This window comes from Cololabis saira, chromosome 10 (assembly GCF_033807715.1).
Source record: "Cololabis saira isolate AMF1-May2022 chromosome 10, fColSai1.1, whole genome shotgun sequence".
NCBI classification, from domain to species: domain Eukaryota; kingdom Metazoa; phylum Chordata; class Actinopteri; order Beloniformes; family Belonidae; genus Cololabis; species Cololabis saira.
Window position 1 is genome coordinate 5489501 of NC_084596.1, and position 19085 is coordinate 5508585.

At 47.7% G+C, this 19085-nt stretch overlaps 2 protein-coding genes and 2 non-coding genes across 5 annotated transcripts in view; 3 read left to right on the forward strand and 1 right to left on the reverse strand.

Annotated features, from left to right (window-relative positions):
- The window catches only part of LOC133452317 (NACHT, LRR and PYD domains-containing protein 5-like), a 203948-nt gene that overhangs the window by 24616 nt on the left and 160247 nt on the right, over nucleotides 1-19085 (forward strand). The window lies entirely within an intron of this gene.
- LOC133452342 (uncharacterized) lies at nucleotides 9506-10632 on the forward strand. Its single transcript, XM_061731592.1, has 2 exons — nucleotides 9506-10453; nucleotides 10495-10632. The coding sequence occupies exons 1-2, from the start codon at nucleotides 9506-9508 to the stop codon at nucleotides 10522-10524; spliced, it is 978 nt and encodes a 325-aa protein (XP_061587576.1). The 3' UTR covers nucleotides 10525-10632.
- Nucleotides 13583-13664, reverse strand: trnas-uga (transfer RNA serine (anticodon UGA)). The gene has a single exon. It is a non-coding gene; the product is annotated as a tRNA-Ser (tRNA).
- On the forward strand, nucleotides 14267-14338 carry trnap-ugg (transfer RNA proline (anticodon UGG)). Its single transcript has one exon. It is a non-coding gene; the product is annotated as a tRNA-Pro (tRNA).

Genomic DNA, 19085 nt, shown 5'->3' on the forward strand with positions numbered 1-19085 from the left:
GTCAAAACTGAGACGAGCCCTTTATGTTCTTTTTGCTCAGCAGTGGTTTTGGATTTGGAACTCTGACATGGAGCCATTTTTGCCCCGTCTCTTTCTTATGGTGGAGTCATGAACAATGACCTTAATTGAGGCAGGTGAGGCCTGCAGGTCTTTGGATGTTGTTCTGGGGTCTTTTGTGACTCTTGGATGAGTCGTTGCTGCTCTCGGGGGCATTTTGGTCGGCCGGCCTCCTGGGAAGGTTCACCACTGTTCCATGTTTTCTCCATTTGTGGATAAAGGCTCTCACTGTGGTTCGCTAGAGTCCCAAAGCTTTAGAAATGGCTTTGTAACCTTTTCCAGACTGATAGATCTCAATTACTTTGTTTCTCATTTGTTCCTGAATGTCTTTGGATGGCAGCATGATGTCTAGCTTTTGAGGATTTTTGGTCTACTTCCCTTTGGTGGCAGGTCCTATTTAAGTTATTTCTTGATTGAGAAGAGGTGTGGCAGTAATCAGGCCTGGGTGTGGCTGGAGAAATTGAACTCGGCTTTCCAAAGATGTGAAAAACCACGGTTAATTTATGTTTTAAAAAGGGGGTGCAATCACTTTTTCACAAAGGGCTCTGTAGGTTTGGATTTCCCCCCCCCTCAATAATAAAAACCTTCATTTAAAAACTGCATTTTGTGTTTACTTGTTATCTTTGTTTAATATTTAAATTAGTTTGATCTGAAACATTTAAGTGTGCAAAAAAATAATAATTAAAGCTGCAAGCAGCGATGAACGGGCCCTCGCACTCATGGCCACCGCCCCTCATTAGCATATAAGAAATGACACCAGCCACGACCTTCAAATTTCAATGTCAAACCATTCAAAAGTTATGGCAGAAAATAGGAACTATGAAATATCAACCAATCAGAAGAAGGGGCAGGGCTAATTTGCACCAATTAAGGTCAAGGACTCAAAACCATGTCCGATGACACCACCCACGAGTCTTTATGTCAAACCATTCAAAGGTTATGGCAGAGAAAAGTTTTCTAGGGGGTGCTGTTGAGCCATCTTGCCACGCCCATTAATGCAAATCATGAAATATCAAATTTATCGCCAGGCCTGGCTTGCGTCAAAATTTGGTGACTTTTGGGGAACTATCAAATATGGTCCAATCAGATGATGGGTGGTCGCGCTTTTTGGCGTCTAGCGTCGCCACGGAAACGCTTTTGAAAGAGAAAAGTAATGCGCGTCGTCGCAGGATGGATACGCACATTTTGATGTACAACACACCTGGGTGCACGTTACGGTTCGGGCCTTATTAACTGCCGAAGGAATGGCATAAATTGCGCCAAAATTACGCAATTTAATTCAAAATGTTCAAAATGGCCGACTTTCTGTTCGGTTTCGGCCATGACGCCAAGAGACTTTTCTTTAAGTTGCCACATGATACAGGTGTGTACCGATTTTTGTGCATGTACGTCAAACCGCATTGTGGGGCTTGAGGCACAAAGTTTATTCTGTCTGAACCAATCAGATGAAGGGTGGGCCCGCTTTTTGCCGTCTAGCGTCGCCACGGTAACGCTTTTGACTGTGAAAAGTAGTGCTCCTTGTCGCAGGATGGAGACGCACATTTTGATGTATAACACGGCTGGGTGCACGTTACGGTTCGGGTCGTATTAACTGCTGAAGGAATGGCATAAATTGCGCCAAAATTACACGATTAATTCAAAATGGCCGACTTCCTGTTCGGTTTCGGCCATGGTGCCAAGAGACTTTTCTTTAAGTTGCGACATGATACAGGTGTGTACCGATTTCCGTGCATGCACGTCAAACCGTATTGTGGGGCTTGAGGCACAAAGTTTTCTAGGGGGCACTGTTGAGCCATTTTGTCACGCCCATTAATGCAAACGATTAAATATCAAAATTTTCACCAGGCCTGGCTTGCGTGCAAAGTTTGGTGACTTGGGGCACGTTTAGGGGTGCAAAAAAGCCCTCCTTTCGTCGAAAGAAAGAATGAAAGACACACCTAACTTATTATTTCTTAGTTAATAAGTTACAGTATATCTTAAAATGGTGCAAAAATCACTCACTAGATAGTCAATGGCTGGATTCAGAACAATTGTTTTGCAATGATTTGGAAATCTGGAACAACCTAGACATTAAAAAAAAAACTTTACTCAATGGAGAGACCAAGCAATAAAGTATCTACAACATAAAATCATAAGTGGACAGTTTGTACCTTTTTTAATACACTCACTGTTCAATATGGAATTAGCATTAACACATTTTTAGAATACCAACAACTTAAGTCCATAATAAATAAAAAATATAAACTCAACCAACTGGATCTGCAACTTCCCGCTAAGATAATAGTTACTTAATCTAATCTAACACCCCAAAATTACTATCGAAACACTACAGGTTTATGTCCAAAATAGATAATTGAGTCTCTTCCGTTTTCCAAATGGGCGGCTGATCTCTCTCTTAACACTAACCAAATCTCTTGGTCACAAATGTGTTTAAATACTTTCACTATGACCAAGAATCCAAACTTGCAACTTATTCAGTACAAAGTTCTTTACAGAATACATTATACAGGACAAAGGATGTTCCAGATGGGTTTTGCGACCTCTAATATCTGCTCACAGTGCACAGAGAACACCCCTGATAATTATATGCATGCTTTGTGGTTTTGTACACCGGTACAGAGGTTCTGGATGGAGATTTGTGAGGATTTATCCACATGGCTCAATAGAGAATTTCAAGTGTGGCCCCCACACTATGTATACTAGATCACTTGGGAGACATCCACATGGAATCTAACCTGGCTCACTTGGTTCTCACTGCCTTATGTATTGCAAAGAAAACCATTCTAATCAACTGGAAACAAAAATCCAATCTATGTATTAATCAATTTAGGAATCTTCTGTTAAATCATATCAGTAATGAGATAATATCTGCCTCCACTAAACATAATTCGGCAGAACTGCATTCTCTCTGGGCCCCGATTATAGCCTTCATTACCTAGTGGGGGCGGATGGGTGGTGATACATACATAAATATCTCTGCTGTTTCTCATCATCATTTGCTGCATCGGCAGGACTTGGAGCTCTCCAGTCTCCCGACGGCTCTGGTTGAACGGCCCGACAAACCATCTCCGATCGCGCTGTTTTCTTTACCGAGATCACAAGAAAAGCAGAGAAGTGATCTCCTCTCCATCCCGTGTTGCTGTCTTGTTTATTTATATTTACTCCACCAACTCGAAATATTGAATCACTTTTCTAAGCGAATGGCGCAACGCAGCTCAAACAGCAGGTGTATCCGCCCCTTTAATCTGATTGGTTTACGAGTAAATCGTCCCCCACGTGGGGTGCGCTCTTGATTGGCTGTAACAAAGGAAGATATCTGATTGGTTGCAGATCCTTCCGTGTTAAAAAAAACGCATTTGTGAATCAAGTCACGTCAGGTGTGAATTGTTCTGTGCATTTGTGGATCGGCGTGTGCATTTGTGAATTATGAGAATGTTCTAGCGCCATACTTGAAACTGAAAAGGCTTTTGATAATGCAGCCAAGATAATGTAAGTCATCTTCTCTGTTACAGAATCCTAAAGGAAGACCCAAAAGATACAGCTGTGATCATTGCGAGCAAGTCTTCACCACTTCATCAAACCTGAAGATCCATAAGAAAACTCACACTGGTGATGAACTGTACAGCTGTGATCACTGCGGGGTGGCTTTTGCCCACCAAAGTTCTCTAACGACTCACCAACGCATTCACACTGGAGACAAGCCTTACAGGTGTGATCAGTGTGGAATGGCTTTTGCCCAACAAGGTTCTCTAAGGAGACATCAACGTATTCACACTGGAGAGAAGCCTTACAGGTGTGATCAGTGTGGAGCGGCTTTTGCCCACCAAAGTTCTCTAACGACTCACCAACGCATTCACACTGGAGACAAGCCTTACAGGTGTGATCAGTGTGGAGCGGCTTTTGCCCAACAAGGTTCTCTAAGGAAACATCAACGTATTCACACTGGAGACAAGCCTTACAGGTGTGATCAGTGTGGAACGGCTTTTGCCCGGCAAAGTTCTCTAACGACTCACCAACGCATTCACACTGGAGACAAGCCTTACAGCTGTGATCAGTGTGGAAAGGCTTTTGCCCAGCAAGGTCATTTGACGGGTCACCAAAGTATTCACACTGGAGAGAAGCCTTACAGGTGTGATCAGTGTGGAGCGGCTTTTGCCCAGCAAGGTTCTCTAATGAGTCACCAACGTATTCACACTGGAGACAAGCCTTACAGCTGTGATCAGTGTGGAGCGGCTTTTGCCCGGCAAGGTGCTCTAACGACTCACCAACGCATTCACACTGGAGACAAGCCTTATAGGTGTGATCAGTGTGGAGTCACTTTTGCCCACCAAAGTTCTCTAACGACTCACCAACGTATTCACACTGGAGACAAGCCTTACAGATGTGATCAGTGTGGAGTCGCCTTTGCCCAGCAAGGTGCTCTAACGACTCACCAACGTATTCACACTGGAGAGAAGCCTTACAGGTGTGATCAGTGTGGAGCGGCTTTTGCCCAACAAGGTTCTCTAATGAGTCACCAACGTATTCACACTGGAGACAAGCCTTACAGGTGTGATCAGTGTGGAGTACGTTTTGCCATATCCAGTAATCTAAGGAGTCACCAACGTATTCACACTGGAGACAAGCCTTACAGGTGTGATCAGTGTGGAGTACGTTTTGCCATATCCAGTAATCTAAGGAGTCACCAACGTATTCACACTGGAGACAAGCCTTACAGGTGTGATCAGTGTGGAGCGGCTTTTGCCCAACAAGGTGCTCTAACGACTCACCAACGCATTCACACCTGGGGCGGGGCGGGTTGGGTTGGGTCAAGAAATGTTTACTTCATGGGCGGGGCGGGTGAGGCCGGCCAATCCCTCGCAAGTACGTAACCTGCGACCCGGCGTCACGAAAGTGCAAACAGCGGCAGCGGGAAAAACAAATCAAGATGAATGAAACGGTGAGGAAAAAAATACGGACAGGAGAATATAAACTGAGAAAAAAAGAAGGTCAAGCTGCTAAATCTCAAGTTTGGGATAATTTCTGTGAGGTAGTTAGTGCATCAGACGACACCTGCATTGGTTACGTGAAGTGCAATTCATGTGATAAGCTGTATAAACACGAGAGCCACAAGACGGGTACATCCAGCATGACAAGACATGTTTGTGCAGGAGGATCTAAGACTTCTCAGAGTGGTATGATTACGTCATTCCTTAAGATTAACAAAATTCCAGCTCAAGTCAAATCTGAGGTCACCGACGCCTGTGTTAAATTGTGTTGTCAAGATCTCCGGCCGTTTGATATAGTTTCAGGCGATGGATTTTGTGCGCTCTTAGTCTCTTATTAACGTGGGTGCACGTTATGGCTGTGTGGACGTCAGCAGCGTACTCCCTCACAGGCAAACCGTCTGCGACAGAGCCAAAGCAACGGCGGCAGAAAAAAAAGAAATCCTTGCAAAAGAGATGAACAAAGCTCTGGACTGGCATTGTTATCACCACTGACATGTGGACTGACGATTACAACAAACGGGCATACACCGCATTTACTGGTCACTTCACATCAGTGAAGACTGGAAATTGAAGAGTTGCGTCATAACGACAACTGAATTTGACTCTACTCTCAAAAAGACAGCTTACAACCTTCACGAGCAACTAATCAAGGAGCTGCATGACTTTGGGATTGAAGCTGATCGTTTACCAAAAGTCATGTTTGTGAGTGACCAGGGAGCCAACATTAAAGCTGCGCTCCGCAGCCACAAGTGGATGCCATGCAGAGCACATGTCATCAACATCATCCTCAAGCACACATTTCATGTCAAAGAGAACACACCAGCATAAATGCAAGAAGTGAGTCATGTAATTGACAAGTGCAAAAGCCTTGTAACTTACTTAAAGAAATCTGGTACCGTTGCTCACCTCCTGCACGCTGTGATACAGGAATGTGAAACGCGGTGGAACAGTAAAGTCCCAATGATGCAGTCTGTCAGCAAACAGTACCGTGAGATCCAACAGGCCATGGAAGAGAAAGATCAGCTTGCCAGACTGGATGGCATTCAGCTAGACGTGTTGAACACGATCACTGAGTTCTTGTTGCCTTTTAAAACTGCGAGTGAAGAGCTGGAAGGTGACAAGTATCCAACCATTCAACTAGTGGTGCTTTGGTTTTATAAACTGAAGAAACACTGCGAGCCACAGTACGGTGACCCGGAGTACATGGTTTATGTTCGAGCACGGACAATGCAGCTCTTGAACGAGAAACTGTCCATCGTCTTCGCCCACAAGCTTGGAACGTTTCTTTGTCCACGTTTCAAGTCCCTCAAGATGTTTCCAGCTGAAGAGAGAAACGCTGTCTACGACCAGGCCAGATGACTTGCCAGGGAATTTGACAGATCGCAAACACCACTCCCAGCGGGGGAGCCTGAGTCAGCCACGGTTAAAGGTAAGAAAGTATTCATAAAAATATAGCCGTAATAATAATAAACAATACGCTTGTTGCAGCCGTTCCAATAATATCATTGTTTATTGTTATTGCATGTCAAAGGGCGATTATTGTTGATTATTCTGCATATTGTTTTACAATATTGTTTGGGTAGAGACTGAGTTGTTTTGATACCTGTTGGAAAGAGGCAGTAGTCAAAAAAGTTTTGTGACCGCTGTTTAAGTTAATTCGTTACCTAAAACGTTTTTTTCGTTATAGTATTATTTTGTTCAGTTTAAAAAGTAATTTTGGATCATGTTTTGTGTGGTAAAATAAGTAAAATCATTTTTTTGAAGTCGCAAGTTTTTGGCGAGTCGAGCTGATGCCGGCTGCGGGACTCACGTCTTACCAAGAACAGCTGGGACAACGCTGTTATACGATTTATTAAATAATAGGCTACATCTTATGACAGCTTAGTCTATTACAATGGTTGATTTAACAGCAATTCGCTTTGGCGTAAAGCTACTTTCACATAGAGGGCGCACAGCGGCAGCCGCCACCGGCTTTCCCATTCATTGGAAAGTAGCCTTACGCCAAAGCGAATTGCTGTTAAATCAACCATTGTAATAGACTAAGCTGTCATAAGATGTAGCCTATTATTTAATAAATCTTATAACAGCGTTGTCTCAGCTGTTGTATGTGCTGCCTCCACGCAAGGGCCCAGGGTCTGTCGCCGAGGTCGGCGGCACGCAACAGGGCGCACGTCGCCGGGATGGGCGCAGACTCGGCGCAAAGCCCTGCGCCCTTGCGCAGCGACAGCACATACACAATGAATTGGAAAACGGCGCCAGACCGGAAAAAACTTTTTCCGGTCGCCAAGCAACTTGTAACGAATATGCGCGATGCCCTGCGCCGAGTCTGCGCCAACTCGCCGCCGACTCTGCTCCACATGCGCCGTCTGCGCCCCCCCGGCGGTGTTGCCGCGTTCTATGTGAAAGTAGCTTAATAATGAAGGCTAAATCCAAATAGTAAAACTATATTATTCCATTTTATTTTAGTTGAGGACGCCAAAAGAGCCAAAAGAAAACTGGCTGCGTTCAGCGAGTGGGAGGACAATGGTGAAGAAGATGACCAGAAAGATGAGGTGCAGCACTACATTGACAGCCAGCTATTCTGTGATGGGAATGACCTTTTTAAGTTTGTGGGAGTCACAGTCACAGGTCTTCCCTCTGCTTGGCAAGGTGGCCAGAATGATTCTCTGCATCCCTGCAACAAGTGCATCGAGCGAGCGCACCTTCAGCTCAGCCGGCCGGGTGCTCGAGTCCAGGCGAAACAGACTAAACCCCGGCACAGTTGATGCAATTCTTTTTTTGCACAGTGCACATTGAATGGTTGGCTAGATTAATGTGGTTAATAGCCTATGTTCCGTTATTCAGTTTATTGCAAATAGCCACAAAAATCAAATTTTATTTTTATTTTTGGATTTATTTATTGTTTATTTGGATACGGATACGGAAGTGGAAGTGGAAGTGATCGCGGAACGGGGTAACGCAGGAATGCCGAACACCATTCAGATGGCAGCGGTGTGTGAGACCTGTTTACCCGCCCTGTCAAAACTAAGGGACAGCATTGTGAGCCTGAAGGCTGACCTAAAAGAGAAGGACATAATCCTTATGGATTTCTCCCCAGTTGCCACGACTCAGTCTAAATTTATCGCTCACCTGAGAGCATCCGGTACTGGTGATCGGAGCATGACGGCCATGGACAATACCACCCTGCCATGGACCGGATCTCCCACCCCCGGATCTCCAGCACCAGCACTCGCTGGGCTCCGCTGGCTCCAGCAGGGAGCCAAGCCGAAATCCTAGGCACCCTCCACCTCCTGTCTCCGTCCCGCGGAGTGGCAGTGCTCCATCAGGGAGGAAGGAGCGGCGGCTCCAGCGCCAGTGAGCTCGACGCCGCTCAGGCCGGAGAAATCCTGGGCCGTGGTGACCAAGGGCGCCGGGCCCCGCCACCGGATCTCCCACTGGACAACAGGTTCGACGTCCTGAGCCTGCAGGATTTCCCGCCAATGGGAGCGCGTCCCGGCTCTCCGCCGGGACCGGCACGATCAGCGGGTCGTGGCTCTCGCCAGCCCAGGAACCGGGATCTGCGGGCCCAGCCTGGCTCTGCCTCTCCGTCTCGGCCAGGAGCAACCGCGGGCCGGCGTCACCAACCCCGGGTCCCCTCCCGCCAGAGGCGCAGCTCCAGGCAGCCCGCGGAGCAGCGCACCCCACCCGTGCTGGTCCCTGGGACCGCGGAGCAGCGCTCTCCACCTGTACTGGTCGTCGGGACCTCGATGGTCCGGCATGTGAGGGTGCAGGGCGGCCGGACCTTCTGCCACCCCGGAGCCCGCGTGAAGGATGTAGAGTCCGCCGCCCTCCGGCTGTGTGATCAGCACAGCTCGGCCTCCACGCTGGTCCTGGAGGCCGGGATCAATGATCTGAAATACCGCCAGTCGGAGGTCCTGAAGCAGGAGTTCAGGGCCATGGTGGATCGCCTGCTGGACACGGGGAAGCGGCTGGTCATTTCCGGCCCACTTCCCCCGCCGCGCTACGGGCACGTCACCACCAGTCGCCTCCGTCATCTGCACCGGTGGCTGAAGGGATACTGCTTGGAGCAAGGTATCCCATATGTGGACAATTTTATGGCTTTTTTAAACAGACCCCACCTTTTTAAACATGACGGCCTCCACCCAAACCAGGTGGGGTCACGGCTTTTATCAGTGAACATTGACCTGACAGTCCAGTCCTGCACCACCTCATGACTCACCGCTAACACACAGACACATAGGAGCACATCTCACTCACCCCCACCCACCACATACACCAACACCACACACACCTTTACAGCACCACCACCACCCCTGTCACCAAAATCTCTGGACACCCACACTATAAAAACCATCATTTCACACAGAAAAACAAAGCACAGGAATGTTTTTAGATCCAGCTATGTTTTTAACGTTCCATTGAATCGTCATGATGAGCGTGCGTTCGGCACAGACATCAAGATGGCTGTGCTGAACGTGCGCTCTCTTTTAAACAAATCCTTTATTATAAATGACTTGATTTTAGACAGGAAACTGGACTGTATTCTCCTTACAGAGACATGGCTTGGCACAGATGCACCAGTTGTTCTCACTGAGGCCTCCCCACCAGATTTTAACTTTCTATTTTCCACCAGGGGGGACAAGAGAGGGGGCGGAACTGCATCAATAACAAAAATCACTATGTCATCCTATGCAGTTCCTTTTAACAGCTACACATCATTTGAATATCATGCTTTTGTTTTTAGCAACCCCCCAATTCTTTGCATAACAGTCTACAGACCCCCCCAGTACTCCACCTGTTTTATCAGCCAATTCTCTGAACTTTTATCAATTATTCACACCTCCTACAACAGGATCTTAATAACTGGTGATTTTAATCTGCACTTAGACGACATCTCAGACCCAGTATCCAAAGAAGTTTTAAACCTTTTAAACTGTCTAGATTTTAAGCAACATGTCACACAGCCGACCCACAGCAGAGGGCGCACCCTGGACCTGGTCATAACCTACGGCCTGTCCCTGGGTGCGTGCTCTGTTGTGGACCTGGCTGTGTCTGACCATTTCTGCGTGTTTTTTAACATCACCAGTTTTAACCAGCGGGAGGCCCCGGTGAGAACGGTGAGGAAACGTAACCTAACTCCTGAAGTGGCTGCAAATTTTATCCAGATTTTACAGAACACTCCTGCAGAGATTTTACCAGCACCCTGTGATTTTATCGTTGACAATTTTAACAAAATACTCAAAACAACGCTGGACTCAGTGGCTCCGATTTTAACCAAAAGAATTAGCAGAAAACCTACACCCCCATGGAGAACTGAGGAAATAAAGAAACTAAAAAGAAACTGCAGGAGTGCTGAAAGGAGATGGAGGAAATCAAAATTAACCATACATTATGAAATTGTATGCCAACTCCTTAAAAACTACAATAATACTATTAAAAAAGCAAGAACTTCACATTTCAAAAACTTAATTTTAAATAACAAAAACAATTCCAAATTCCTATTCTCCACAATAGATTTTTTAACAAATGGAAACCTGAACAGATCCCATAAGACAGCAACAGATCATTACTGTGAGGATTTTGCAGACCACTTCAGGGGTAAAATTGATGACATTAGATCCAGTCTTTTATCTCAACAGATTTTAACTCTTAGCACACCTGGATCAGTGCTTTTATCTGAGGAAACACTGGAGAGTTTTGCCTTGGTTGATGCGGGGACACTTTGTAGAGTTTTCTCCATGGTAAAACCCACAACCTGCCTTTTAGACACCATTCCCACACCGTTTTTTAAAACACTCTATGGATTCTTTGAGGAACAGCTTTTGTATTTGGTCAACTGTTCTCTTCAGACGGGCGTCTTCCCCACCGCCTTTAAAACGGTGGTGGTGAAGCCCCTTCTGAAGAAGAGTGGGTTGGACCCCAATGTTTTAAATAACTACCGGCCTGTATCCAACTTACCGTTTTTAAGTAAAATTTTAGAAAAACTTGTTTTTAATCAAGTGAATGAATTTTTAAACTCAACACACATTTTAGAGGCTCATCAGTCCGGTTTTAGGATGAACCACAGTACAGAGACAGCACTTTTAAAGATTTTAAATGACATCAGGTGCAATTTAGATAACCAAAAACTCACAGTCTTGGTTCTGCTGGATCTAACCGCCGCCTTCGATACAGTAGACCATCACATTTTATTAAACAGACTGAAGCACCTGGTCGGCCTCTCTGGTACTGTTCTTAAATGGTTCACGTCCTACCTCACCGAGCAAAGTTTCTTCGTAAGTATGGATACATGTTCCTCAGGAATCTATAAGATAAGGTGTGGGGTTCCCCAAGGGTCAATTTTAGGTCCAACTCTTTTTAATCTGTACATGCTGCCCCTTGGGGACGTCATCAGGAGACACGGCATCAGCTTCCATAGTTACGCTGACGATACGCAACTGTACATCGCCGTGTCTCCTGATGACACTGGGCCAATTGATGCCCCTTTTAACTGTATTTTAGATATCAAGTCATGGATGGCAGATAATTTCCTACAGCTCAACCAGGGCAAAACAGAGATTTTACTCATCGGTCCCGAAGGCCAGAGAGAGAAACTTTTACCAAAGTTACAGGATTTTAAACCCTCAAAATCGGTTAAAAATCTGGGCGTGATTTTTGACTCTGAGCTCACTTTTATTCCTCATATTAAAACCATAACAAAGATCGGTTTTTACTATCTTAAGAACATAGCCAGAGTCCGCCCGTTTCTCTCTCAGGCCAGTACGGAGGTGCTAATGCATGCTTTTATCTCATGTCGTTTAGATTACTTTAACGCCCTGCTCTCTGGTCTTCCCAAAAAGAACATGTACAACCTACAATTATTACAGAATTCAGCCGCACGCGTGCTGACGAGGACCAGAGGGCGGGAGCACATTACACCTGTTTTAAAATCGCTGCATTGGCTCCCCGTGCGCTTCAGGATCGATTTTAAGGTTCTTTTACTAGTTTTTAAGTGTCTTAATGGTCTTGGGCCTTCTTATTTGTCTGCACTACTTTTACCCTATCGACCCTCACGGACCCTGAGGTCCTCCGGTGCCTTTTAACCATACCAAAAGTTAGAACCAGGACACACGGGGAGGCGGCATTAAGTTTTTATGGTCCCCGATTGTGGAACAGCCTCCCGGAGAACCTCCGGAACCTCAGGAGGACCTCAGGAGAACCTCAGGAGGACCTCAGGAGAACCTCAGGAGGACCTCAGGAGAACCTCAGGAGAACCTCAGGAGAACCTCAGGAACCTCAGGAGGACCTCAGGAGGACCTCAGGGCCGCAGAGACTGTTGATGTTTTTAAAAAGAGGCTCAAGACCCATCTGTTTAATCAGGCTTTTAACTGACTCATTTAACTCTTTTACATTTCTTATGCTCACCCTTATTTTTATTGGATCTTACTGCTCTGTTTTATATTTAGTTTATCCTTTTCTTTTCATCATATTTTCTTTTTGTTTAATCTCAATGTTTTATCTAAATATTTCAGTCGTTATTTATGGTCTATTTCAGGGGTCATCAATCCTGGTCCTCGAGGGCCAGTGTCCCTGCAGGTTTTAGATGTTTCCCTGCTTCATTGCACCATGATACAAGTGACTGTGTCATTAACAGAATTGTGCAGCCCTGGATGACAAGCTGATGACTATGATTAATTAGAATCAGATGTGTTAAAGCAGGAAATCATCTAAAACATGCAGGACACCGGCCCTCGAGGACCAGGATTGGTGACCCCTGGTCTATTTTATACATTTTACTGTCTTATTCTTTTAGTTTTTAATTTCTTGCTTTCTAGACATACTTTTAGGATTTTATGTTATGTTATACTTTTTTAAACTCTTTTTGGGTTTTTTTTTCCTGCTTTCTTGTAGCTTTTATCTCCAGTGTTTCCTCATGGGGAGCCTCCATGCTGGGAGTGACTCTGGCCTGCAGGGGGTCGTCCTGGGGGTGGTTCTGGCCTGGATGGTTGTGGAGCTCTGCACCACGGCTTCACCGCTGTGGTGTGGACTCCTCTATCCGTCCGGGGGGGATGGTCTCTGTGGGCCCCCTCCCTTGTAGCTGCGGGCTATGACACCTCCTGGCGTGGACGGCTCCCTGTTACCGTTTCCTCACCTGGATCCTCTGTGCCTAGCCATGTCTACACCATGTGTCTGCGTGTGTGTCTGTGTGTATAACCTGGGTGAATTGTGGTGTGCTTGTGTCTGCGGGGAGGGGGGCAGGGCATTAATAAGTTTTATGTTTATTTGTTTTTTTGTTAAGCACTTTGTGTTGCATTATTTGTATAAGAAGTGCTATATAAATAAAGTTTGATTTGATTTGAGAAAAATTGTCAGTGTTTGTTTTGGGCCAATGCTAATGCCCAAGTCTGACTTGTGTTTCAACCAAAAAAAACTAAGGGTATTTGATTTTTAAAGCTAATTCCTTACATCTGACAAAAAAAATCCCACTGATTAGTTTTGAAAGACATTTTAGTCTATGGTTAACAACTGCAAGTCTTCTTGCATGTTCAAACATCAACCGTTGTTGGCAGGATTTGAACCTGCGCGGGGAATCCCCAATGGATTTCAAGTCCATCGCTTTAACCACTCGGCCACAACAACTTGTCACATGCTTGAACATTTGGCTGAAATAAATGTGTGTTTGTTTGAATCAGAAACATTAGTCTGAGGTTTGTTCCCGTACTTATCTCACAGCTAACCTGCCGGGACCAATTTTGTTGTGAACTATTGATCACAGAGTATCAGATGTCCTCGTTAGTATAGTGGACAGTATCTCTGCCTGTCACGCAGAAGACCGGGGTTAGATTCCCCAACGGGGAGAAAGCCTGTTTTGGATATGCATGACTGATACATATGAACAATGGTCAACAAGATAAAAATCACTCTTCCACACACCATAGGCAGTTGTGCTTTTCCTGCTAAAAAAGCTGTCATTGATGAAGTTCTTCTAAGACGAAACCGTGCTGTAAATCTTCCAGTGGATGATATGCTCTGTTCACTGAGAGGTCCTGATCCAGAAGTTCAGCCAGACAAGGAACTTTTTCATGTGAGACAAACACGATAGCCACTAAACTACAGAAACTGTGCAACAGGTTATTGATCATCATTCAGTTTCTATTTCTATTCCCCCTTAATGTTATAAAAAACCATCTAGACAGGTTTGATGTGACCGTGATTTTTTGTTTGCCGGATATGTGTTTTGTGGCTCGTTGGTCTAGTAGTATGATTCTCACTTTGGGTGCGAGAGGTCCCGGGTTCAATTCCCGGACGAGCCCCAGAGATTTATGCAATTTGTGCTTTTTCTCCTCCAAGTAGCAAAGTTTCAAGACTGTAGTACAATGCTTTACCTGAAGACCAACATTGGCATCATGTGTGAATGCTGAAAACCTACATCTTGCTTCTCTTTCATGCCAAGAGATCAGCCGGTAAGGCGTAGTCCGTAAACCCTTTCCCCTTTCTTTAATTGGGCTCCTTTTTTGTTTTATTGCCCCAACCAATGTTCCTGACTGCCTGACTGTTTACGACCTTTCCCCCAGACTGTGGACAAAAAGGTTACATGACTTCATACACTTTTGTATAAACTTATACTTTTGTACTTCATGGAAACTTTTATTTCTTTTGTTTACTTTTGAATTGTGATATGTTCGGAGAAAATTAATTATATAAATTGATGCTCCCACATCCAGCAGGAAGAACTTTACACATCATTTGGCTGCATGTGTTAAAAATGTTGTCAGAAGTGGGATTTGAACCCACGCCTCCACAGGGAGACCAGAAACCTCAGTGAACATGAAGGAAATAGTCAGTCCTTGAGTCTGGAGCCTTAAGGTTCTGACACACCAAGCCGAAAATCGGCTGTCGGTGAGCGTCGGGCCACGTCGGTCGGGCTAGTTTCCCCGGTGTGTCCCACACGTCGCCACAGGTCGGGCGCCCGTCGGAACCTTTTCAGCCGATTCGACATGTTGAATCTAAGGCGATGGACTTGAAATCCATTGGGGATTCCCCGCGCAGGTTCAAATCCTGTAAACAACGGTTAATGTTTGAACATGCAAGAAGACTTGCAGTTGTTAACCGTAGACTAAAATGTCTTTCTAACCTAATCAGTGGGGTTTTTTGTGTTATCCCCAGCATGCATGAATAGGTAACATCAGCCTACATTAAGTTAGTTTTACATTTCTTTCCAAACAGTCGGCCCAGGTTCGGTTCCTGGCTATCGTGACTGTGAACGTCTTTATATCTTACCAAACTTAATAGACGGCCTTCTAATGGCCCGCCTGCTGAATAACAGAAGAGTGGTTCTTCATGATCACACCTCCTAATAAACTGCCTTACACTGCCTTACAAGGTAAAGTCTACCTTCAATACTTAAATACTTTCTTGTTGATGTCACCAGAGTTTCATGCTAATCTAAACTGACAAGTGTAATGTTTGATCAATTGTGTCATTTACATCAGTGGTTCCCAACCCCCGGGCCCCGTGGGTCATCTGGTACCGGGCCGCACAGAGAGAAAAAATCATTTCTGTAGCCCCGACTGATGATGGATGACTCTCAAACTGATAGTTCACAATGTTTTTATTCCTTGGATGTACAATAAATACACTGCAAACACACTGTAAGAGCTATAAAGGAATAAAATAAAATAGAGTTAGTCTTTCTACATTCATATAAGTTTCATTTAACTTAAATACAGACCGACTCGGTAACAACAGCTAGAGCCTGATTTATTGTTCCGCGTTACACCTACGCAGAGCTTACGGCGTAGGGTGTGCGTCGCCGCGCTCCTCCGCCGTAGGCTACGCCATCGATTTAACGCGGGACCATAAATCAGGCCCACCGCTAACCACAATACATGAGTAACCATGACAGCCAAACTCAATATGGACATAAATACGGCATAACATTTACAAATAAAACAAATCCTTATCAGCAGGTGCTTTTTGTGTCAGTTAGGCACCACTTTAACATTCCCGACACTAGTTTAGTCTTTCAGACACACTTTCTACTGCCGTTAAACTTTTACCATTAAAGTCCGAAGCACCGGATGTTTACAATGTCTCGGCGAGACGCCTTCAAAATAAAAGCACTAAATATTGGTCACCTCTGCGTCGTTACTAGCTGGTATCTGACCGGGACCAGCGACCTCCGCGGCGTTACTAGCTGGTATCTGACCGGGACCAGCGACCTCCGCGCCGTCACTAGCTGGTATCTGACCGGGACCAGCGACCTCCGCGGCGTCACTAGCTGGTATCTGACTGGGACCAGCGACCTCCGCGTCGTTACTAGCTGGTATCTGACCGGGACCAGCTACCTCCGCGGCGTTACTAGCTGGTATCTGACCGGGACCAGCGACCTCCGCGCCGTCACTAGCTGGTATCTGACCGGGACCAGCGACCTCCGCGGCGTCACTAGCTGGTATCTGACTGGGACCAGCGACCTCCGCGGTGTCACTAGCTGGTATCTGACCGGGACCAGCGACCTCCGCGTTGTTACTAGCTGGTATCTGACCGGGACCAGCGACCTCCGCGTCGTCACTAGCTGGTATCTGACCGGGACCAGCGACCTCCGCGTTGTTACTAGCTGGTCTCTGACCGGGACCAGCGACCTCCGCGGCGTTACTAGCTGGTATCTGACCGGGACCAGCGACCTCCGCGTTGTTACTAGCTGGTATCTGACCGGGACCAGCGACCTCCGTGTCGTCACTAGCTGGTATCTGACCGGGACCAGCGACCTCCGCGGTGTCACTAGCTGGTATCTGACCGGGACCAGCGACCTCCGCGTCGTTACTAGCTGGTATCTGACCGGGACCAGCGACCTCCGCTGCGTTACTAGCTGGTATCTGACCGGGACCAGCGACCTCCGCGGTGTCACTAGCTGGTATCTGACCGGGACCAGCGACCTCCGCGGCGTTACTAGCTGGTATCTGACCGGGACCAGCGACCTCCGCGTCATTACTAGCTGGTATCTGACCGGGACCAGCGACCTCCGCGGCGTCACTAGCTGGTATCTGACTGGGACCAGCGACCTCCGCGGCGTTACTAGCTGGTATCTGACCGGGACCAGCGACCTCCGCGGCGTTACTAGCTGGTATCTGACCGGGACCAGCGACCTCCGCGTCGTCACTAGCTGGTATCTGACCGGGACCAGCGACCTCCGCGTTGTTACTAGCTGGTCTCTGACCGGGACCAGCGACCTCCGCGGCGTTACTAGCTGGTCTCTGACCGGGACCAGCGACCTCCGCGTTGTTACTAGCTGGTATCTGACCGGGACCAGCGACCTCCGTGTCGTCACTAGCTGGTATCTGACCGGGACCAGCGACCTCCGCGGTGTCACTAGCTGGTATCTGACCGGGACCAGCGACCTCCGCGTCGTTACTAGCTGGTATCTGACCGGGACCAGCGACCTCCGCGGCGTCACTAGCTGGTATCTGACCGGGACCAGCGACCTCCGCTGCGTTACTAGCTGGTATCTGACCGGGACCAGCGACCTCCGCGGTGTCACTAGCTGGTATCTGACCGGGACCAGCGACCTCCGCGGCGTTACTAGCTGGTATCTGACCGGGACCAGCGACCTCCGCGTCATTACTAGCTGGTATCTGACCGGGACCAGCGACCTCCGCGGCGTCACTAGCTGGTATCTGACCGGGACCAGCGACCTCCGTGGCGTCACTAGCTGGTATCTGACCGGGACCAGCGACCTCCGCGGCGTCACTAGCTGGTATCTGACCGGGACCAGCGACCTCTGCGTCGTTACTAGCTGGTATCTGACCGGGACCAGCGACCTCCGCGGCGTTACTAGCTGGTATTTGACTGGGACCAGCGACCTCCGCGGCGTTACTAGCTGGTATCTGACCGGGACCAGCGACCTCCGCGTCGTCACTAGCTGGTATCTGACCGGGACCAGCCCCACCCGCGTCGTTACTAGCTGGTATTTGACCGGGACCAGCGACCTCCGTAGCGTCCTTAACTGGTATCTGACCGGGACCAGCGACCTCCGCGTCGTCACTAGCTGGTATCTGACCTGGACCAGCGACCTCCGCGTCGTTACTAGCTGGTATTTGACCGGGACCAGCGACCTCCGCGTCGTTACTAGCTGGTATCTGACCGGGACCAGCGACCTCCGCGTCGTTACTAGCTGGTATCTGACCGGGACCAGCGACCTCCGCGGCGTCACTAGCTGGTATCTGACCGGGACCAGCGACCTCCGCGTCGTCACTAGCTGGTATCTGACCGGGACCAGCGACCTCCGCGTCGTTACTAGCTGGTATCTGACCGGGACCAGCGACCTCCGCGGCGTTACTAGCTGGTATCTGACCGGGACCAGCGACCTCCGCGGCGTTACTAGCTGGTATCTGACCGGGACCAGCGACCTCCGCGGTGTCACTAGCTGGTATCTGACCGGGACCAGCGACCTCCGCGGCGTCACTAGCTGGTATCTGACCGGGACCAGCGACCTCCGCATCGTTACTAGCTGGTATCTGACCGGGACCAGCGACCTCCGCGTCGTCACTAGCTGGTATCTGACCGGGACCAGCGACCTCCGCGTCGTTACTAGCTGGTATCTGACCGGGACCAGCGACCTCCGCGGCGTCACTAGCTGGTATCTGACCGGGACCAGCGACCTCCGCGTTGTTACTAGCTGGTATCTGACCGGGACCAGCGACCTCCGTGGCGTCACTAGCTGGTATCTGACCGGGACCAGCGACCTCCGCGGCGTCACTAGCTGGTATCTGACCGGGACCAGCCCCACCCGCGGGCAGAGCCAGAACTGCAGGTCGCTACGCGTTCAGTGCCTTTTTGAGAACGTGCACGTTGACGCGTCAAATAAACGCAGGATACGCATGGCAGACTTCTAATTGTGTGTATCCTATTTTTTGTTCTTTATCTGACAAACAGTATGTAGGATAGACCAAGTCAGCCATTTTGAATTACTCGTGCAATTTTGGTGCAATTTATGCCATTTCTTTGGCCGTTAATGGGGCCCAAATCGTAACGTGCACCCAGGGGACCAAGGTTGTCCAGTCC